General features: G+C 46.0%; 1 protein-coding gene across 2 annotated transcripts in view; it reads left to right on the top strand.

Annotated features, from left to right (window-relative positions):
* ARIH1 (ariadne RBR E3 ubiquitin protein ligase 1) overlaps positions 1-21,749 on the top strand; it is a 49,259-nt gene extending 27,510 nt beyond the window's left edge. Inside the window, exons 3-14 of one of the 2 annotated variants that reach the window (XM_062501675.1) lie at positions 85-229; positions 4,182-4,274; positions 4,630-4,685; positions 7,618-7,684; positions 8,376-8,482; positions 8,970-9,012; positions 10,070-10,141; positions 16,583-16,713; positions 16,812-16,869; positions 17,618-17,878; positions 18,314-18,426; positions 20,984-21,749. In XM_062501675.1, coding sequence (XP_062357659.1) covers positions 85-229; positions 4,182-4,274; positions 4,630-4,685; positions 7,618-7,684; positions 8,376-8,482; positions 8,970-9,012; positions 10,070-10,141; positions 16,583-16,713; positions 16,812-16,869; positions 17,618-17,878; positions 18,314-18,426; positions 20,984-21,068 — 1,231 coding nt within the window. In that variant the 3' untranslated portion in view covers positions 21,069-21,749. The remainder of the gene's footprint in view (positions 1-84; positions 230-4,181; positions 4,275-4,629; positions 4,686-7,617; positions 7,685-8,375; positions 8,483-8,969; positions 9,013-10,069; positions 10,142-16,582; positions 16,714-16,811; positions 16,870-17,617; positions 17,879-18,313; positions 18,427-20,983) is intronic. The other variant, XM_062501676.1, reaches the window with a different exon arrangement.
* Positions 21,750-22,972: the final 1,223 nt, after the last annotated feature.

The following is a 22,972-nucleotide window of genomic DNA, read 5'->3' as shown; positions in this document are numbered from 1 at the left end:
GCATCTTTGTACACTTAACTGCTACATAGCATGGAAAAATGATTGAGAAGGTGGTTAAATTTTCATTATTTCTGTGTTGTGCAGGTACTTTGATGGCAACTTGGAGAAGCTCTTTGCAGAGTGTCATGTAATTAATCCAAGTAAAAAGTCACGAACGCGCCAGATGAACACCAGGTCATCAGCCCAGGACATGTCCTGTCAGATCTGCTATCTGAACTACCCAAACTCGGTGAGTACCCCAGTGGCCTCGGTGCTACGTGACCAGCAGCTCCCCAGGTTTCTAACCTGAAACTTCAGATTTTCCTGGAGAACACCTCTGAGGGTGCTGGGGCTTGGGCAGCGATGTAGTAGAGTTCAGGAAAAGCAAGCAGGTGATGTTTACAAAGGTCAGATACCAACTGAGATGTACAGGTAAAGGATATGTGATATTAAAAAGCTGTGAAAAGCATGATGGGCAGAGGGATTTACTTAAATAGAAAGACAAGGTAGGAAACAGCTTTTAAAAGCAGTAGGTAATGCTACAAAACAGTCAAACCAGGAAGTCTACAATAAAAGTAGTGGAAGTAAAATGTGGATATCTTTGGATCTTTATCATGTTTGGACAATACCCTCTTGGTCAGACATGAGGATGTGTTACCCAGTGCTTGCTGGGGCTCTGCATCAATGTCCTGGCTGACAGAGCTACTTTTTTTGTTGCTGCTGACCAAACTGAAGCATTCCCATACACTGCTAAGAGGTCCAGGCTCTGCTGGGGCTCCCAGGGACAGGACATACTGTTGGGAGATCTGGGAGAAAAGGAGGGGAGTGGAAAAGCTCAAATAGGAGAGTTCATCAAGAGGCCTAATGCTGGTAGTAAGGAATTCTTCCTTTTATAGGAGCCTGATCTTTGTAGGGGAGCCGTGCCTCCAGAACACCCTAAAATGTGTTGGGTTTCCAGGCAAAGCTGCCCTGACATAAGGCTTTGCTCTTGCTCTGGGTGTGTGTTCAGCCAGGAACCATGATGAGCTTTGGGGTCCAGGAGTAGTCTGGGTGAAGTACCCTGGCTGTGGCCTCTCCCTTGCTCTGGATGTTGTCTCTGGAGTGGGCTGAGCTGAGCAAAGCCCAGCTTCAGGCCCCCCATTGTCAGCATTAAGGTCCCTGTTGCTCTTGAGCCAGGAACCACAAGGCTTCATGTGTCTTCTCTTCAGCCTTCTGTGCCCTGACTTCCTTCTTGAAGAGTAGCTGGAGAGGCAAATTCCTCTTTTGTGTGATGAGGTGCCTTGAAAAAGAAAGTCAGTATATTTTAATACATTGTTCTCTCCTTTTTAGCATAGTTGCTGTGCTGGGTGGGGGTACAACTCACAAGTGATAGGTCTGTCCTCTGGTTGGGGGTACTGTGCTACCTGGGAAGCAGAAGCATAGAATCATGGAACAGGATCATCAAGTCCAACTCCTGGCCCTGCACAGGACAACCCCCAAAATCACACCCCAGCATTGTCTAGAGTTTTGAAACTGGAAAGAACAGCACAAAACACAGTAACACTTCTTGATTTTGTAGCTCAAATAGCAGTAGCCCAGTTGTTAGAAGAGCAGATTTTTAGCTGGAGCAGGAAGATGTTGCAGGTGAGCAGGGCTGTCTGTTTTGCTGGTGTTAAACCATCAGAGGGGTCTGTTTCTTTGCCCTACAAAAAAAAGCTGGAGCCTATAAGAAAACTAATATTTATTATTTCTTCTGTAAAAGGCGGTAGAGTCTGTGTCTAAGGTGATTTAAATCTGTTTTGAAGCTGTTTTAGTCAATGTGAATTATAAATTCCAGGGTTATTTTTATATTCAATGCCCAACCTAATATCTCAGCTTTGAAAATCCTCTTGCAGTGACCAGCTAATTATTTTTCCACATGAAAGCTGGGGGGTTTTTGCCCTGAGATCCCCATTCAGCCTATGGAAAGCTGAGAGTTTGGAGGTGTTAAGAAGTTCTACAGTGTACAGTTGTTGCAGGAATGTTAGTCTTAAAATTCCCTCTCTCCCATCTACAAAGTCTCTGTAGCTCACCAGAGAACTGTGGTTTGAGGTTTTGGAAAGCATCTGCCAAACAAGACATTTGAAGGTCTCACCCTGCACGTTTGAGGACTTAAGGGACATGTTTCACCTGCTCTGTCTCCCTGTCAAGCACTGTCGGGTCCCAGCAGTTATTTTGGGTGACACCTTCATTAGTAAGACAGGAATTGGGAGGGTTGTGGCTTTGCCTTCCTCCTCTCTTGCCCCTCACCCTCAGGAGAGTGGGCTGAGGGTGTTTTTGGGAGCATCCTGCTTTGTCCAGATTGTAGATGTTGAGCACTGATGTGGTGACAGCAGAGCTGTCCCCTGGGCTAATGAGCTGCCTAAGGAGTTACTGTTCCCCCCGTCCTTGGTGGTTTTATGTTAGAGCCTTTTTACTTGCTCCCTTGACATCTGCTGTCAGCTGAGCCAAAAATAATTGGGAACTCCCTCAAAGTAAAGAAAAGAGCTGAGAGATTCTCTGCATTCCTTGCAGCCTGGGAGAAAGTGTGGTGGTGGCTGCCTTTCTGTGGGCATTTAGCAAAGCATTTCCCTGCCTGAAATAACCAAAACAGGTCTTACATGAAGATGTGTTCCGTGGTGGTTCCTCAAGTGTGCCTGCTGCAGGAGTATTTGGGTTCAGTAAGGGATGATTCTTGTCTGTGCTTGCTTCCCGTCAGTTGTGGAGAAGCCAGAATTCATGGAAAAGCCAGTGCTGTCTTTGGGCTCGTGGATGCTGTGGCATCCCAAAAGTTACAGATGTTAAAATGTTTTAACTCTTAACTCTGCGTCTCCAGGAGATGTCGCTTGGCCACAGCAGCATCTGTGGAGCATCAGATACCTTGTTAGCTGGCTCAGTAAGGATTCAGAAAGTGGAAGGTGTGTTTTTTAACTCTTGAAGCCAGAGTACCTGGCACCACATAGGTGTCAGCCTCCTCTCTGATCTCTGTTGGTTTCTTTGGGGTGCATGTCTCTATTTTTACCTAGAACCAAGTCAGATGCTCAGGTCAGATTCACCCATGCTGGTGCTCACAGGTTGCAGCCTGTGCTGGTGGCAGGAGTGTCAGAGCAGTGTGATCACAGCCTGCCAACCCCTGGGAAGGGGGTGCTGACAGGCACCTTCCCTGGCCAATGCCAGAGGATCCAGAGATGGCACAACACAGCTGCTACACCTCTGGGGGATGGACAGAACTTACCTGTCGTGTCTGAGAAGGTGGTTTGGGAAGAACATTTGCCTCAGGTGGATTCTCCTTTCCTCAATTACCACCATCCTGCTGCTGTTCTGGGTTGTTCCACAGAGGATTCCGGGTTCTTTCCTCTGTGGAGTTTCGTAGTTTGACAGTATCTGAGGGTAAAGTTCTGGTTTTATTTACTAGCTGAGAAGTTGGTTTGAGAAGCTGAGCCAGCAAATATTACCTCTATAGTGGTACAAATGAAGTGTTTTAAATACAGCTTTCATTGGTGCTGATTCTGAGCATAAAATAACTTCAGCACTTTAATTCCAGTCTTTCCTCAGCAGTGTTTGCTTCTCCACCCCTTGTGTAACCACTCAGTCCCAGATATCTTGACAGCTCTGTGCAGATGATGCAGACAAAGATGGAGTTGTCCTTGTTGCTGTCTGTGACAGCAGATCATTATTGAATTTTATTTAGCAATTTACACCTGCCAATTAGGATCTTGAGTGTCCTCATCTGATGAGCATCTAGGCTTCAGGGGGAACTTCCCTGAGGAGGTCTGGGACTTTTGGGTAGCACCCACATGTGCCAAGGCGAAAAAATAGGAGGAATGAAGCCTCTGTATCCTTATCACTGTGACCTGTTTGGTGTTGCATTTATTTGACTGATTTCCAAAGTAAAGTGGGAGAGAGCCATTCTGTGCTCCATATACACTCCCCAAACAAGGATAAATTTAAACGGGCAGGATGGAAACATGGGCCACACCTTTCCTTGCTGCTGGGGTTGGGGATTAAAGTCTGGTTTTGGAATAGTGATTAAGGCTGCCTTGGCAAGGTTCTGTAGGGGTGATGATGCAAAATGAATAGCAGTGTCTCAAGTTTGGTGTGGAGAACAAGGGATGGGATGGATGAACTGCACACCACCAAGAAGGATGAAATGATGAATACATGTGATAAAATGAGGCCACGTCTTGTATTCTTTGTCATTGCAGTACTTCACTGGCCTAGAGTGTGGACACAAGTTCTGTATGCAGTGCTGGAGTGAATATTTAACTACCAAAATAATGGAGGAAGGCATGGGACAGGTAAAATCTCAACTCACCTCATGGCTTATTTCTGGAAGTTCTGTGTATTGGAGATGTGAGAGAGTCTTTCTGCTAAAGTTTAAAAAAAAATTGAAAAGAACAAAGAAAAAAGCCCAAACCCCAAAGGTTGGGGGTTGCAGGCTCTGCTAAGGGGAGAATCTGGAAGGAATTCTGTGAAGTTGGTGCAGGTAGCTGGGCTGGGGAAGGAGGAGCCAGTGACACACCTGGGATGTGGTGAGAAAGGCAGGGCACTCCTTTGGCTGTGGATTGTAGTGAAGTCTGTTGCCTTGGAATTCCTTGTGATGCAAAACCAGGATAACCACCGTTCCTTCTATGACCTTCTTGTGTTTTTCAGACCATTTCATGCCCTGCCCATGGCTGTGATATCTTAGTGGACGACAATACAGTTATGTAAGTAATGCTCTTGGCTTTGCTCTCTCTTTCCATTGTGTTACTCACATGCTATTCAGATCTATTGAAATGTTTGTAACACGCTGCACAGAGGCTTGCAGGTGGCAGAGAAGCCTATCTTGAGCTGTCTGTTTTGATACCAGAATGTATTTTAATTTCCTAAACAGGTGTGAAAACCCCATGTAATGGCACTGGAAGGAAAGACTCCCTAACCAGTTTGGTCAGTGTGACACCAGGGTTTCCAAACCCTGTTTTACTGCTTTGTGCATTTTGTTTCCTTTGATTCACATAGGAATCTAGGACTTCTACCCAGGTCAACCCACTGGTTCCCCAAGCCCTATAGCTGTAGTAAATAGGTGAGTCAGAGGACAGGAGTCCTAAGGGCTGATGCAGGAGGTGTTTTTTGCCCTCACATAGGAGGCACTTGACCCTCAAACACAAGATTTGATTAAGATGGTGTATCAGCCTGTGTCCTTGGAGTTATTAAGTTGTCCAGCTGTAGAATGACTGTTAGTTCATCGTGGAGCAGTGAACTCCATGAGCTTCCTTCTCTTTTATACTGGGGGAGGTTGTTGCATGAGCAATATCCTTCATAATTCTGAACTTTGTTCAAGTTCATTTTAATTCTTCTTGCTAAAAAGCATCTCAATAGAGGCTTATTCTGTTACCTTATTCTTTCCTTCCTGAAGCCTGACTCACTCATTGATATTAATTTGGTGTTTTGTATTATCAGTTGCTTTCAGAGTAGCGATTTTCCCAATTTTGGCTCGTGGTTACTCATGGAGTGTAGGCTGGGTGGAAGTGGAAGTAGCTGAAATGCTTTCCTGCCCTGTTGAGGGGTGGTTTGTAGAGCCCAGTGGGTGGAAACTGAGCTGAAGTTGGCATATCTTGAGTAAGTTGATTGAGATTTTTGTTTACCAGAGGTTGAACTTCAATTTGTGTAGTCAAATGCTCTCGGCAGGACTTTGAGTGTTTCCTTGATTGCAGCATTTGGAATGAGCTGTTCAAACAGTGCATGTGCAATTGAGTAGCTGAAACCATCAGAGGCTGCAGTGGCAGCAGCAGCAAGGAAAGAATAGAAGTAAAAGAGGAGGGCAGTGTTGTGGGATTCCACTTGGCTGGAGAGGGCAGGGATGAGGCCTGGGATAGGGCACTGGCAGCTGGGTGCTAAAGCAAACAAGTTCTGTTTGCCTGAGTAAAACTAGAAACTGTTTCTAGAGGTAAAAACCTACCTTTCCCTGATACTACCTGGATTTCTGTGGGGAAGAAGGTGCATTTTTGAAAAACTCTTTCCTTTAAAAGCCAAGATGGACAACTGTGTCAGTCTTAGGATATGTCAGCATATATGGCAAAAATGTAAATGATCTCAACTGGAACTGGAACCTGCATCCACTTCTGTGTCCTTAATTATTACTTTTTAAGTACTTTCCTGTTTGCAAAGTCTCCAGCTCAGTTTCCAAGTGACACAAACACAAAATTAATATGATTCATGGGCTCTGGGCATGGGTTTCACCTCTTAATTAGTCTAGTTTTATTTATGATTTACCAAAAGACAATAATAGTCAAAGCAAAATTCTTGGAAGATCTTGACCTGGTGATGTTGATTGGGGCAATCAAAGCGTGTTGATAAGTGAAAAACCAGTGGATTATGTGCTCTGGTTAGTCATGGCATGACTATTAATTTAAGTTCCAGTACCTGATTGATATTGTTTTAATACAATTCATTTTCAAGGTGATATGTAGTATGTCTTGAAGCTCAGGTATGGGGTAAAAAAAAAAAAAAGAAAAAAAAAAAAGATTTATAATTCAAACTAAATTCAAATTGTTTCCGTGTTCTTCAGTAACTTTGACTCCAGAATTGCAGGAGAGATGCTTTGTCAGCTGATTTGTTTTATTTTAGCCCGGGGAATTGAGCTGCCACGTGCTGTGATTTATGTAATAACCAGCATGTGCTTGGGTGAGGAGCTGCCCAGGGCTAGGATTTGTGCACATCCCATGGGCACACACACTCCTCAGGGAGTATGGTAAGGATAACATGCAGGAGTACACTTAGTTTTGGCTGCAGCTGGAAAGGAAATCCATTAATTCCAATATTTACCCATGGTATGGCCTGTAAAAAGCTGTATTCCACAGTCAGATTTAAACGAGGAGTGCCACAAAGAGTGTGTTAGTGCAGCATTATATTTAGATATATTGGGAAGACACTTCAGTGGCAGCTAAAAGAAGTTTTTAGAAGTGCTCAGCAATCCATAATAAGTTATTTTGGATGAATTTAGGCTAAGCAGTCTGCAAATGTCAGCTGGGATGGTGTGTCCAGGAGAAAAGTGGTCACCATGCTTGTGAAGGGTTCCCATCAGTCAGTTTTCCTCTGCTCTCCTAGTTCCAAGCAGACTGGAATTAATGTAAAGTCCACGTTGTGCACACCTCTAGTGATGTTGAATTCAAATCAAGTTTGTTTTTATGGTAAATAGATTAAAACACCCCTAATTTTAATCCTAAATTTTTAAACTGAAGCTGTAGCATTCTACTGAAACCTAGCTAACATGAGGCTTCCCAAAGTTATTAGCCACACAAGGGTTGTTCTGGGGCTTTTTAAAGGGATTTGCCACAAAATGTGCATGTTTTATGTAACTGAAGTGATTAAATTACTTGCTTTGTTTCTTGGGCTCTTCAGGAAAGGATTTTTAAATAAGAATCTCTCACCAAGAGGTTCAGTTCTTTTGGACTGCATGAGCTTTCTGTTTCTGAGGCTAATATATATTGAATACAATGAACGTCGTTTTCATAATAACAAATGATCTAACAAATAAATAGAGAATAGGTACCCTCAAATGTAGAAGGATGAATCAAACTTATTTGTCTTAACTTACTGGAAGTGTATGGAAAAAACAAGATTTCTCCAACAATTTTTCCATTTCTTACCTTCCCACAGGCGTCTGATCACAGATTCCAAGGTGAAATTAAAGTACCAGCATTTAATAACCAATAGTTTTGTAGAGGTGAGTTTTTATTTTAATTTTTTAATGGTTTGTAGGTTTTTGTCTTACACGTGTACCCAACCAGAGGCTGGAGGCTTGTTTAGAACTGCAGAGCAGTTTTTTTGCATAGTCTATAGTCAGCTGTGAAGGCAGGGGTTGTTTTGTTATTCTTTGCCTTACAGGGATAGTTGTAGGAAAATGCTCAAACAACTTTAGGACAAAAGACCTAAAGAGAATGTAAGAGCTGTTGCTTAATAACTGGGTTCTGAGAAGCAGAATTACGTAGTTATAGTAGTTATATAATAGTTATATAATATTTATGACTCTTGAATGCTACCTGAGATACTTCACATCAAAAACCAGGAAATGCTGTAAACAAGAGCATGCCTTGAACATTTTGCCAGTTGAAGTAAAACTGCAAAAGAGCTATAGCAAAATACTAGTTGTTTTATAGCCTCAAAATAAACTTGGAGAAAGGTGCTTTGCAAGATGTTTGCACTGTCCCAGTTTCCCAGTTGTGTGGGTTCAGCTGTCCTGTAGATCCCAGGGCGGCAGACGGGATAAAGCTTTCAGTCCTTGCCAGAAGTGATGGGTGCAGTGGGTTTGGTTTTAATTTCTCAGGTGTTTGCAGCCACGACAGAGGGGTGCAGGCAGGGGCTGTGCTTGAGCACACCCTTCCTCTGTGATGTGGGGTGTGTGCTTTGTCTCGCAGTGTAATCGACTGTTAAAGTGGTGTCCTGCCCCCGACTGCCACCACGTCGTTAAAGTCCAGTACCCGGATGCTAAACCTGTGCGCTGCAAATGCGGGCGTCAGTTCTGGTAAGAGCCAGCAAGGAAAGGATGCTGCTTCTGCTTTGTACTCACTGCAAAGGGTGCAAGTGTGTTAGTGTGCTTTCATGGAGTCCCAGACTGCTTTGGCTTGGGAGGGACCTTAAAGGTGATTGAGTTCCACCCCCTGCCATGAACACCTTCCACTATCCCAGGCTGCTCCAAGCCCTGTCCAACCTGCCTTGGACACTTCCAGGGATGGGGTGACTTCTCTAGAAACCAGTTTCAGTGCTTCACAACTCACAGTAAATAATTTCTCCATAATAATCCATCTAACTGTCCTCTGGCAGTGGGAGGCCATTCCCCCTTGTTCTGCTATGAAGTGGCCCTTGAGAGATTTCAGGATCAAAGAGGGGTGTGTTGAGTTTCCTTAGGACTGGCTTTGAACAACCGATAAGAGAAGAGACTTCTATTATTTTCATTCCAAGTATGATCAAACAAGCCCTGTTCGCTTACTTTCACTTCCTTTCCCTTACAGCTTTAACTGTGGTGAAAACTGGCATGATCCCGTTAAATGCAAGGTGAGCACGTTAAGGTTCTTGTCCACATCTGTGTTTTGAAAAAGTTTAAAATAAATTTATGTGCAAGATTTAGCAACGAAGCCCAAGTTTTTATGGCTGTCCATAGAATCATAGATGATCCTGAGCTGGAAGGGACCCCCAGGGATCATCGAGCCCAAATGTTGTTCCCATCAGGGAGCAGAGTAGCTCACCTGTTTAAATCACAGGGGAGAACCAGCAGTGAAGTCCTACCGAGTGCCTTTACTGGCTGCTGTTGGACCTTGTGAGGGAACAGTGCCTCATCCAGGTTTGGATTGTCTGGAAGAGGAGGTTGTTAGACCTGTGACCCCCTGCAGAGGAGTGAAGGTGCTTTTTGGACAAGGAGTATTCCTGTACGAGTTGTTCCTGTAGATGTTTGGTGCTTTGTCAGGTGTTATCCATTGTACTGGAGGAACTAACTTGGTTTTGCTAATTTGGGTTGGAAGGTACCTTAAAGGTTATCTAGTCCCACAGCGTGCCATGGGCCAGGATACCTTCCACTACCCCAGGTTGCTTCAAGCCCCATCCTTGAACGCTTCGGGGATGGGGCAGCCAGAGGTTCTCTGTGCAGCCTGTACCAGCTCTTCCCCACCCTCACAGGGATCAACTCCTTTCCAATATCCCATCTATCCCTGCCCTCTTGTAGTGGGAAGCTGTTCCTTCTGTCCCGTCCCTCCATGCTCTTGTAAATCTCCATCTTGTAGGTTCCTTTCAGGTACTGGAAGACCACAGTCACTCCAAAGCCAAAATGTCCTTATTATTTAAGAGTCCAACAGGATGTTTTTGTTGATTAAACTTAAGAGCTGCAAACTTGTCGCAGGAGCATTTGTGCCTGGTGCTTGTGCTTGCTGGATCAGGATGGAACTGCAGAAACTGTCTGCCACTAAATTAGTGTCTGTTTGCACAGTTTTCCAGCACCAGCACTCCCCTGTTCCCCTGTGGCTGGGTGTACCTTTCCTTAATGTGAGCAGATGTCTTGGGAACACTTGCAGTTCCTCCAGCTAGATTGAATGCTCTTCTTCCATCATTTTTCTGACAGTGGTTAAAGAAATGGATTAAGAAGTGTGATGATGACAGTGAAACCTCCAACTGGATTGCAGCCAACACAAAGGTGAGAGGTTTGCTCATATTTTATATAGAGATTTTATGCAGATTTGTCAGGTGAAAAGGACATCGATCTAATTCCTTGCACTAAGATTGGTTTTTCTGTTCCATGTTAAGAGCAAGCCTTAAAATCCACAGTACACTGAAGTGCTCTTGTTTGCAGAGCGAACAGGTGTTCATGCCTGGAATCAGGTGAGTTTTTTCAGGTTCAGTGATGGAAGGTGCTTGGAAGAAACAGTTAACTGGAGACCCAAAGAAAGCTCAAGATTTAAATCTTTGGGCTGCTGTCTGGCACTGGTGGCTTCCCTAAGCAAATCTGTGGCCCATTCCACGTGTGGAACATGTTACCACCACCCGTGGCTCAGTTTGGCTGGGATCTTCCTTCAAATCCCTGGGTTTGGCCTCCAGAGGAGCCTTCATTTCTGCTGGGCAGCATTCCAGGTGGAGACTGGCAGAACAGCTGTCTGGGATTTCATTATGTAAAGGTCTTCATTCTACTTAGCCCAACTTTGCCCAAAACTTTAGCATTTGATCATTTTGGGCCAAATTAAACCCAAGAATGTCATGGTGGCAAGGGCACAAAAGCAGCAGATCTCATGGCAGGTGAGGAGCAGGTCTGGCTGGGGCTCCCAGCTGAAGGAGGAAGGTGGGAAGGGAGTGAGGAAATGGCTGCTTTGTTTTCTTAGCTCTGTTGTGTAGCTGGTTAATGGCATTGTTTGCAGCAGCCTCGCTGCCTTGCTGCCTTCCTTCCGGGGCTGGCTGCCTGGTTTTCATCAAGCTGGAATGTTGTGTTATGGTGGCAGAGAAACCCCTGCTGTGCAGCTCAGATCAGGCTGGAGCGGGGCTGTGTGGACCCTTCTTGGAGCTCACAGTGTCATCAAAGGGATTTTGGCTTTCTCTCTGCGTGTTCCACTTGGAACTTTGGCTTGGGGACTGAACCAGGTTTGTTCAGAGTTTGTTGGGTCTTCAGGAACTGCTCCTATTAAACCTGAGGAGGAGCAGCCAATAGCTTGGAAAAGGCAGAGTGTAAGTACTGCTAGCCTTGGGTCTCACATATTTGGGACACTGAAACAGCCACAGCCCTGTTTTGCCTGTTAAGACCCTCAGGATGCTGATCTTGGGGTTCCCCATTTTGTACCTGAATAAGAAGATTTTTGGGGGTGGGGAACACCCATCTGGAGGGTGGCACCTGGCACCAGCCCTGCTTCTTCGCTGGTACCTCTAGTCTGGTGTGGGCAGCAGGAGCTGGCCTTGGACATCAGTGTCTAAGCTACTTCCTCTAATACTGTCCCAGGCATTCCTACACGAATGCTTAGGAGCTCACGCTGCAACAGGGAGAAAAATTGCCATCAGGGTAATTACTCCAGACATTTGAACAAGCCAATTGTCCTGGAGTCTTATGGCGTCCATATCTATTGAATTAGCTGAAGGACAATATGGCATTCTTCTCTCTGAGCTGATGCTGGATTCAATTGAGGGGAAAGTTGGCAGGAAGAGTAACTCACCCTCATGCTGATCTCTGCCTTGGGGAAGGTGGGAGTCTCCAGCTTTGGCTGCTGGGATGTGTGCCCTGGGAGCTTTGCAGCCACCTCCCTCCTGCCTCAGTTCCCTGCTGATCCCTGACCAGAGACAGGGAGAAACCCAAATGCTGTCTAGGTGTGGGGCTGTGGTGATAGACTGGGATGGCAGTTGTGCAGTTGGAGCATGTATTCATCCTTCCTTTCTCTCTGTACTGTTCCTAGCAGGAAAGCAGGGCAGCCGTGTTTGGCGAGGCACAACTTGTGCCTGCACTCTTGGCTTCACAGCCTGAATTCTGTGTTGAACTTCATTTTGAAGAACCTAGAAAGGAATCGGGTACCACCAGATGCAAAAAGTCCCATTATCAGTGAGAACAGCTCTCCAAGGAATTCAGTTGTGACTACAGGCTCCGTTGCTGTTTCTGGCTTTTGGAAAGCGCTTTCTGGAGCCATCCAGGCGTGAGTCCTGTCCCATGTCAACTCCTCTCAGGGAAGGAGACTTCCCATCATACCAAGATGAAGGTGTCAAAGCAAAATACCAGTCCTCTGGAATGTGGGCTTGAAATCTGGATAATCCTTTGCAACTGGAGAATGTGAGATACATTTGTTCCGGCTTGTCCTGGGAGATGGATTTGGAAAGGAAAATTAGGCAATTGTGTGAGAGAATAGAAAAGTGAAACCCAGCTGAATTGGGTTCTGTTCCCAAACTGGAATGATGTGATACATTTTTTGACGAATTATGTAGAGTGGTCTGAATGAAAAATGAGGAGATCTGAGTAGTGAGTTCTGTGGTTTCTGATATGATTTTTATTCTTTTGCATTCATTTTTTTGCACTTAGGAGACCTAAATTCCTTCTACTTCTATAAAAGATAGAGCCCTTGCAGCAGAGTGTGCTGGAGTAGATGGCTTTTTTCTTAAAATAAGCTACTTTCACATGAGTTCAGCTTAACTAGATTAATTTAAAGTTGAGATAAGGTAATACAAGTTCTTTATCGAGCTGGTAATTCTCAGTCTTCTTTAGGAACAGGGTTGTTGAATAGTCCAAAGATTTGCCTATTTCTTCCTTTTTCAGTTTGTTTGATAAACTTGGTTCTTCAGTAGTTCCTCTCTTGAGTTAAACTTGGGCAGGTTTTGGGTATTTGGGAATAAAGAAACCACAGAGATCCATTACTTTTGTTACGTGGATGTTCAAAGGAGTGAAAAATAGAGAAAACTTGGATTTGTGCATTTATTTTGGGCTTTTAAGGCACATCAAGACTATCTGAAAGTGGTCTAACAGGAGGAGGGGAAACCTGTTTGGAACCTGAGTGTCAGTGATACTAATCTCTGCCTCTTGGAATCCCGGAGGGAAAAGAACAAAGCCGGTACCCAAGGCAATGCTTTTTATTGTGGAACTTAAATTGGCCTTAATGAAAGTTCATCTGGTACTGAAAAACGGCCCCAGCCTTGCTTCTTTGGCTTCTGGCACCTCCCCATCATTCCCCTCCAGGCCAGACAGAGCTTGAAGGATAAACCAGAGCTGGTGGATAAACCAGGAGCATTTTCTGCTCAAAAAAAACCCATTGGCTGTTTTTCTCCTCCCCCCCCCCCCCCCCCCGCACAAGATAAAATGGCATGAGCCCACATCTCTCCCTTTTCTGGTCACTTTTTGATGGCTGGACAAGTGCTCCCTCTGTACTTTCTGGAGATCCTGCATTTGTTCTAATGTGTGGAAATTCTGGCAGGACCCGGAATCCTCCTGGGCACCAGCACCAGGCTGTGCTCCTTCATTTCCTACTGTCCTGGAGCCATGATCTGTGCTTTTCTAAAGGTGCCCAAGTGCTGTCTCCCCTTCTCAGATGAACTGGTGTTTAAAATCTGTTTTAAAAAGTTTTGCTCTGTGACTCTAGGTGTTAGAATAGTGTACTGTTTTGTGCTAGCCATGATTACGTTTTTGGGTTTTGCTGAAATGCATTAAGAAATCCCCATGGTTTTTGAGGATTCTTTTTATAGGATGGGCTAGGGGTGAAGGTGTTGCTGTGAATGTGGCTGTGGGAGGCTGATGTCCACCATTTCCTCTGAGAGTCTGGAAAGGACTAATCTCTTTCACTTGCCCTGAAATTAGAAACATGTTTCTATTTAGCTTTCTGCTCATAAAAGAGCAGCTGATGTTTATGGTGCTTTATGTATGGATGGACTTTTACAACAAAATCAGGATTGTTCTCCTTTGCCAGGTTTGCCCAGGCTTTTGTTTCCGAGCCAGTACAGAATTGTTTGGAGTGGGACAATGTTAATGAGGTCACTTCTGTGTTGTGCTGTGACTGATAATGTGCACAATAATCTGTGGGGTTAGTAACTTGATTTGCTACCTGTTGGGTTGTTGCATAGCCATAATTCTCAGGGAGGTCTTCCTTTCCTATCCTCATTAATCTATAAATCTCTCCCACTTGTTGTGTTGGTGACTCGAGTAGTTACTACTTCTTTTTCTGCTGATGTCCAGCATTTCTTGAGTGTGTGCTTTTTCATGGCTTTAATTTTTAATAATATTCAACTTTACATTTTTACACAGCTTTAGGGATCTGCACGGATACTGTGTCACCTCTTCCTTGTGCTTTGCTAGACAGGAGCATAAAGGCTTGGAAAGTATGACATTCCCTGTGAGAAAAGGGCTGTAATGAGATCATAGAATCATGGAATGTTTGGGTTGGAAGGACCTTAAATCAAGTTCACTATCCCAGGGTGGTCCAAGCTGTGTCCAGCCTGGCTTTGGACACTTCCAGGGATCCAGGGGCAGCCACAGCTGCTGTGGGCACCCTGTGCCAGGGACTCCTCACCCTCACAGCCAGGAATTTCTTCCCAATATCCCATCTAACTCTGGCCCTTGGAAGTGGGAAGCCATTCCCCCTTGTCCAAGGTTTCTTTCTGGGCTCTCCTGGAGCCCCTTCAGGCACTGGAAGGGTCTTTCTGTCCCGGTTTACATTCCAGAGCTCAAAGCCCTGAGCACTGTGGACACACTGGAAAACTTGGTCCCACCTTAATGACAGGAGGGCAGAGCTTGCTCCTCATGGAGCCTCGCTGCGGGTGTTCCTGTGGCACCCCTCCAGCTTGGCAGGTCACCTGGGAGTTGTTCTCCCTCTCTTTCAGCTGTAGGATTTTGCTCAGCAGGAGGGATCACCGCAGCTGCGTGCATCAGTTGCGTCTCCCACGAGTGATGTTGGCACCTGATGGGAGGAGATGTCTGGAAGAACTGCACAGCTCCACAACCTCCTCTGGAAAACCACTCTGGCTGCGTGCCCCAGGGTCATCATGGTGTGACAGGGCCATGGTCACTGTCTGCAGTAAGAGCCACCTTGGCTGATGAGCAGACTGAGGAGGGATCTGCGCAGCTGGGCACAACATGGCTAGCATAAACCTAAATTTGAGTCTTGGCTTCTTCGTGCTGGACTGGAAGAGGGACGAGTGCTGCCTCAAAAAGGGAAATAGGTGCTGCACTGAGTGCTCTGCTTGAAGGAGAGACCATTTTTGACTCTTAAGTTCATAGAACTGCACTGACTAACAGGGAACAAGCTTCCCTGGCTAAGTATCTATCTTGTGGACAGTCCTAGGGAACATTTTGATGTTGTGCCCTTGAGGGGACCAACACAGGAGCTACTGTGCTTAACTTACTCTGTTTGCAGTAGTTACTGAGTCTGAAGGATAAACACAGGTGACTGGGAAGAAGGCAGGTCTGAAAAATTCCTCTTTTGTGCTTGGATGCTGCTTGATCCCATTGGTTTGATGTACAAATTCTCCTCTCCGTGACAATACAAACTGGCAGACTCATATGAAATGCAGTAATAGGTGGGACACGCAGAGTGTGGGTGTACAAGAACCTGTTGGATTGTGTCCTGTATACAAGTTGCAGTTATGGAGTGATTGTGCATGTTGGTTTCTTCCTTGGAGAGTTTATTTGAAGGCCAGGGTAGGTAACTGCTTGCTTTGGCTAGCAAAGACATGCTCCAGACTGGGGAGGGGATTTCACGTGCTTCTGACCCAAAAGCTGCAGCTGATTTTACAGGTGTGTGTATCGCTGTTTTGGATATGTTTGTTATTGTATTATATAGAAAAACTGGCTTGTGCAGAGACTTCATGAAGACTGGTATGGTTGCGAGATGAGCTGGACAAGGAGTTGATTCAGCCTAAAATGGTTTTGGTTTTATTTATGTATTTTTTTTCTCTGTATTTGCTGCTTTGTTGATTTGTTAATTTCTAAGATCATGGAGACCATGATAGTGGTGTTAGATTCCCCAGATAGTTCCCTGTGCAGAGCTGCCCTCTGAGATACTCATATTTGTCAAAAGTCTTACTCCTGAAAGGGAAGCCCCATGTGAGCTTTTACAGAAAAGTCTTCAGTGAGGTGTCACATGAAGGGGAAAAAAGGGACCTGATGGGAAACGTGGAAACACTTCAGGAAGAGAAGCGTCTTTTTAGCTGACAGCAGCTTCTTTGAAGCACGCTAGAGTCTTGCTGCATGTTTTGAGCTCCTTTCTGGATGGCATGTTTCAGCTGCAGGTTGGATTGTTAACAGCGCGATTCCGGCTTGGTCTCAGTCCCAGTCCCAGAGTGGACCAGACACTTGATGGTGAGGAAAGCCACATGTTTCCCAGGCTCTTAGAGACCACCCCTCTGCTGGGATTTTGGTGAAGGTCATGAAGTGACTCACCCAGTGTCCCTCTGTGAGAGCAGCATAGATAAAATACATTATTCCTAAAGTTTTTTCTATCTAACTGCTCCGGGTTTGGAAGTATTTTAAGGCCTGACTGAAGAGGATCTCGATGTCCAAAGGGAAGAATTAAATCATGTATTTCACTTGACGTGCTCTGTCTGACTGCCGTGGGAACCCTTCCAAGTTCCCCAGGCTGTTGGGGTTCCGTGCTTGCCCTGCTAACGGTGCTCTCTGTCCTGTGGACAGGAATGCCCAAAATGCCATGTCACCATCGAGAAGGACGGGGGCTGCAACCACATGGTCTGTCGGAACCAGAACTGCAAGGCGGAGTTCTGCTGGGTGTGTCTGGGCCCCTGGGAGCCCCACGGATCTGCCTGGTGAGTTCGGGAGCGTGCCTTGCTGGAAAGCGAGGAGGTCGTGGTGCGACCGGCACGGATTTGGACTGAAATCTCTGGAATCGGTGTCCCCGTTACAGGTACAACTGTAATCGCTACAATGAGGATGATGCAAAGGCAGCAAGGGATGCACAGGAGGTGAGTCCATAACCTTTGATGATGAGGGAGATCACCGACCCTGTGGTGTGCTTTCTGTAAACGTACACATCTGCTTTGAAGGAATTCATGGATTCGGGAATAAATCCTAAAGGACAGTTAAGTCTTTTGACTTCTACGATAGGGATGGCTTTGCCTGGTACGTGCTGCCTTTGTACATCTACAGCACACAAGTTGAACCATGCCCGTGGTGTTACTTTTTTACAGCTCATCTGTCAGTGTGAAGAAAATAAGATTAATGACTGTGTATTGAGTCATCTTGGTTCTCTTGCACTATTTAGCACACGGTGCCTTTCCCCTGCTCTATAATCAACCTGAGATTGCACTCTTGGTATGAGCACAGTAATTAGAATTCCTTATTAGGAAAAAAAAAGCCCTAACAAAACACCATCTTCTCACTTTCGTCATGACACTGGAAGCACTTGAGTGCTGTACCTCGAGTCGAGAGGCTGAAATACAAAAACGATGAGGCTCGGGCAGTGTGATTGTAATTTGCTACCAAGGTTGGGAGTGAGGATGTCAGAGCTGTGCTGGGTAGTGCCCGGGGTGCTTCCCAGGGTTAGTGGGGCCGTGTGGAGCCATCTGCCCAAAGTCACAGGAGAGGAGCCTCCTTTGGAAAGGAAGCTCGTTCTGTGGATCAGAAAGAGCCCTGTGAAGGGTTTACTTCTCTTGCAGCCATTACTTTGTTTTAACTATTTGTTTTCCTTCTCCCTAATGGGAATTAACACAGCGATCCCGAGCAGCCCTGCAGAGGTACCTGTTCTACTGCAACCGCTACATGAACCACATGCAGAGCCTGCGCTTCGAGCACAAGCTCTACGCTCAGGTGAAGCAGAAGATGGAGGAGATGCAGCAGCACAACATGTCATGGATCGAGGTGCAGTTTCTGAAGAAAGCAGTCGACGTCCTCTGCCAGTGTCGTGCCACACTCATGTACACTTACGTCTTTGCCTTCTACCTCAAAAAGAATAATCAGTCCATTATCTTTGAGGTAGGAGAAGATGGGGTTATCAGAAATTCAGATTGCAAAACTGAGGGAATAAGATTTAATGCTTGGAGGCCTTTAGTCCCCTCTTTTACCCAAGTTAGTCTGCTTTAATATTCTCTTGTACAGAAATTAGAAGCTCTCTGGGCATTGTGTAGGATTGTTTGCTCAAGGAGTCGCAGAACCACAAAGCTATAGCTGCCCCAACTCTGGAAGTGTTCAAGGCCATGTTGGATGATGCTTGAAGCAACGTGGTCTAGTGGAAGGTGGCCCATGGCAGTGGGTGGACCTGGATGAGTTTCCATGTCTCTTCCCACCCAAAATCAGTCTGGGATTCCCTGATAGCTAATCCTTTTTTATTTTGGTACTGATCTCAATTGTGCTGATCTCCCCCTTTTCTTTACTGCCCCCCCAAACACTTTTTTTCTTTTGTCTTTACAGAATAACCAAGCAGACTTAGAGAATGCTACAGAGGTGCTTTCTGGGTACCTGGAGCGAGATATATCCCAAGATTCGCTGCAAGACATAAAGCAGAAAGTACAGGATAAGTACAGGTTTGTGTTGGAATACTTCTTTCTCTCAGTGCTGTGAACGTTGCCATGCCCTGTGTCAGGTAGTGATCTGAGCCGTTGCCAAGATACAGTTTCTCCAGAGCCACATCCTTGGGCTTGCACTTGGCTTTGTGCCAGCCATTGTGATCAGCCAGTCCCTGGATGTCTGAGAGCAGCAGCGCTGCTCCGCACCAGCCTCGAATCCTCCCAGAAAAGCCCACACACAGATGTGGCAGTATGTGTTTGTGTCCCTCCTGGGACCAGCTCTCAGGGGAGGTGACAGCCTGCAGGGAGGGGCTCCCAGCTCTGTCTTCCATCTGCTCTGCAGAGCAGGAGCTGGAAGATGCAAGCTCAGAATGGAAAAAAATCCTGTGTCCAGAAGCAATGTCTCTCGGTACACTGCTGTTCTGCACAGAAGGAGCATGTGGGAATGGCCAGCACCAGGATGGGATCTGCAGAGCGAGGGCCAAAGAACAAGGAGTGACTTTGTTGTTCCAAGATACCAGCTTTGGCCTAGGATGAGCTGCCAGCAGATAGCAGTTGGCTCTTTTAATTGTCTGCTGGGTCCATTTGTGCAAAATGTGGGTGTAGGAAGGCTGTCCCTGAGGAGGAGGTAGAGAGCAGCCTGCCCAGCTGGGAAGGGAAGCAGGGGACTGGGGTCCAGGTGACACAGATGCCAGTGCTTTGTTCAGTCCCAGGGGAATAATTTTTGCACAGTGGAAAAGTACAAAGCTGAAAATGCGGATGACTCACAGGATTAGGGCTTGCATTTCTGAGGCATTTTGCCAAAATCACTGAATTTGTTATGCCTGGCTTAGGGGGAAGAAAATATCCAAAGTAGGGTGAGCTGTAGGACTTAGTGGACTGTGGGGCGTGGCAGGAGCTGTTCAGATTTGGTGGCTCATCCCGCTCAACTTTGGCAGCACAGCTGGGGCTGGACAAGACTTTCCTGACCTGCTTTTTGAAGACGTTTTGTAATTTACCCTTTAAGGCCACCATTAATTTGGTATTTCAGATGAAGCTGCTTGTTTACATCAGTCCTCTGAACCTGGATGCTTTTGTAGGAATGAAATTAAAACCTAATATAGCCTGAATTACTTGGAAACAGTATCCCAAACCTGCCTTCACATTTCTGGGAGGAAAGAATGCATCTGTCAAGCCCGTGCAGGTCCCTAATTAACCAGTTCAGTCATGTCTTAATCATGTCTTGCACGGTGCCCTTTGATGCAAGACTGGGAGCAAGATGTCATCAAGGTGGGTTTAAAGAGCTCTGGGAAGCTGCAGGAAATGCCCTCCAGGCTGCTTTGGTTTCAGCTGTTTGGATCTCTTTCTTGCAAAGACATATCTAGAAAACAGGATTAAGCCCCCCACACCCAACCAGCAGAAAAATAACTGAAGTTTGGAAAGCAGAGACCGCGTGTTTGCCATCACATGCTCCTGAAAATCAATGGGACTTTGTGTACAGGGGTTTCTCTTGGACCAGCTGACAGCGGTGAGGGGAGCCATAGCTGCTCTGATGGATAAATTAATCATTGTGATAAGGTCCTGAGCAGCAGGTGAGGAATTCCTGCCAGGTGTTAGTGTGTGTTGTGGTCAGGGATGGCTTCCCGCTGGGAAATTTCTCCTGAGGGATGCCTGACCACTGCCAAGCAAGCCGGGTTCCCAGCAGCCAGAGCCTCTCAGGTGCTTATTTAGAGTTTGCTCTTGGAACCTGAGTTTGTTCAATGTTTCTGTGCTTTTTGTCTTCTTGCACGCCCGAGATGACCGTGGTATCCTTCGCTGTGTTCTGTGATATCCCTTTTCCTCAGGATCAGCGATCCTGGGAGGACTGGACTGGGCTCTGGGATCAGTTTTAGGTGCAGCAGTTTTCAGTCAGCATAGGTGGGAATACTCCAAGGGTGTAGTGTCCCTCTGAGAGCCGCATGTTGGGATGTGAGGTGAAACCTGCTCTCCAGCCAGACCCTTTGGACTGCTTCCATCTCCACTGGGAAATAAAACTCTCAGTACTCCTGAGGTTTTCATTGTGGACTGGTTTGGATTGGAAGGCATTTAAAAGTAAATCTTGTCCCACCTCCTGTCATGGGCAGGGATACTTTTTCAAGAGACCAACTGGCCTTGAACACTTGCAGCTAGTTCTTCCCAGCTAACACATGCCTTTTTGTTGTCCTGATGGGGCTTAGAGCAGGCACCAGCCCATGTTTAAGGAGAGCTCATCCCAGTTCATGTGTCACCACCAACCTGTGCTCCGGCTTCTTCAAACCGCAGCTGCTGCTTCCTCCCAGTTACTCCTGAAGGTTTCTCAGCCGTGGAGGCTCTGGGGATAATTTTGCCTGAAAAACTCTGAATTTGCACACTGGTTTTCCAGCCAGGGACCTGGAGCTGAGTGACTGAAGCAACCAAAGTCTTAATTAGTGCTGTTAACGGGCTGTAAATACAAATTCCCTTCTCGGGGGATCACCTCTTTCAGAAGTGAGTCGTGCTGTAGGTTTGGATAACTCGGTGCCAGGGATTCTCTGTGATTCCTGACGTGCCTTTTCCATGCTGTCCCTGTCCCCTGCAGATACTGCGAGAGCCGGCGGAAGGTTTTGTTGCAGCACGTGCATGAAGGCTACGAGAAGGACCTGTGGGAGTACATCGAGGACTGAGCCCAGCCCTGCAGCAATGAACTCTGAACCCTTTCCCATCCTAGAGTGCTCATGCAATTCCAATAAAACCCACCCAGGGCGCTGCTCCGCCTCTTACACCGCTGGTCTGTAGTACCGGGATTCTGTTTTGTTAACAGAAAAATTAAGTAAATTATATTGTAATAAAAAGAAAAGGTAGATAAACCATTGTACAACAGTATTCTAGGCGGCCAAGAGTGTGACAGACGCACTAAGAAACCCTCCAACTTTTAACTTGTAACGTAGCTTCATCCTCCAAGCCGACTCCTTTTTCTTTTCTCTTTCTTTTCCTGTGTGTAGTACAGATGGAACTTAAACCAGTTTCTTGACACTGCTTTTCATGTCCAAACCAGCCATTTTGATGGACTTCAGTAAGGGGGGTGGCTCTCCCACCCCCCTCCTCCTCTCTGCCACCCCAGTACACAGATGAATGTGGATTGGCTCATTGTAAAGATGATTTTTGGGGAGGGAAGGAGGGGGGTACACAGCAAGGAAAAAGAAACCCCAACCTTTGTATATGACTTTTAAGACAAAAAGAGGACAACACAGTATTTTTCAAAGTTGTATATAGCGCATATGCATGGACAAAGAGCAAGCGTGGCACGTGTTTGCATAATGTTTAATTACAAAAAAATATTTATTCTTTAAAAATCTTCAAGATTATGTCTATTTGCTGTGCATTTTCTTTCAGTTTGATTCTTTTGTTTGGTTTTGGTTTTTTTTCCCTGGGCTGGGGTGGGGGAAGCGTGTGCTGGTGTAGTGAATATATCTATCTATATATATTTTATTTCTTTTCTTTTTGGAAGGCTTTCTCCAAAACTGTTTGGTTTCTCCTCTTCCTGCAGTTCCTTTCTGTCCAGGGCCTCCCCCAGGTCTGTGGTGTGTATCCATTGCTGGCGACGGACGCGGCCCCTCGCAGCTCCTGGAGCTCTGGTTCAGGATGCTTTGCCTTTTTCTTGGTTTATTTTCGGCCCCAGATCTTTACCTGCCCAAACCCAGCCCTCTGTTCCCACTTGTGCACGCGGGACACGTGCTCTGGTCCCAGAGGAGGTGTGTGTGTGTGTGTGTGTGTGTTTGTGTGTGTGTGAGTGTGTGTGTTTAGAGGTTTGTTTTGCATCCCAAGGTAGGACATGGAGGGGTGTTTTGTCTTTTGCACCGCTTCTCCAAAGACTTCCTGTGAGATTTTGTCTGTGGATCTCCTCTCCCTCCCTTTTCATCTGTCAAATGGACCCTTTCTTGCTGTTTTGATTTTCACTTCATTATAACGAGTCGTAACATTGAAAAGGAAAGCTGATGGAATTGTCTTTGTGTTTGTTTTGGGCTCAATCACTGGGCGTCCTGTCCTGGCAACTACTTAACACTCTTATCTAGTGCAGTAGAAGCTGAAATCAGCGGAGTATTTTTCAATTAAAAGGGGAAAGAACTAATGAGTTTAGCTACTGAGTCCATTTTTATGATTTCTGTAACAAGAGCTATGTTAAAGTAAACAAGTGGTGGTGGTTTTATTAAATTTACTCCTGTATAGGAATTCCTTCTGTGGTATTTTTCACCAGGCAAGTGTCCTCTAAGCCTCCTGCCACTCTGCCGGCTTCCAGGGGATGGAAGTTGTGAAGGGATCAAATAAAAAAGGTGGATCCCAGGCAGGGCTGTACCAGGAGATGCTGTTTGCAGCTGGCAGCGGGGTCACTTCGGCTACCTCACTGCTCCTACCGCCGTTCCACGGCTGTGCTTTTGTCCCTGTATGCCTGCTTTTCCCTGTATTTGCCCTGGAAATCAAACGTGCGAGGGAGCGCAGCCGCTTTCCGTGTGCTTTTCCTGGTGCTGCTGGAGGGGTGGGATGGCGCAGAGCTGTATCCGTCCTTGCCATTCCTGCTGGGAATTCTCCG

Source organism: Cinclus cinclus, chromosome 13, assembly GCF_963662255.1.
Source record: "Cinclus cinclus chromosome 13, bCinCin1.1, whole genome shotgun sequence".
Lineage (NCBI taxonomy): Eukaryota > Metazoa > Chordata > Aves > Passeriformes > Cinclidae > Cinclus > Cinclus cinclus.
This window is presented reverse-complemented; position numbering and strand designations above follow the sequence as displayed.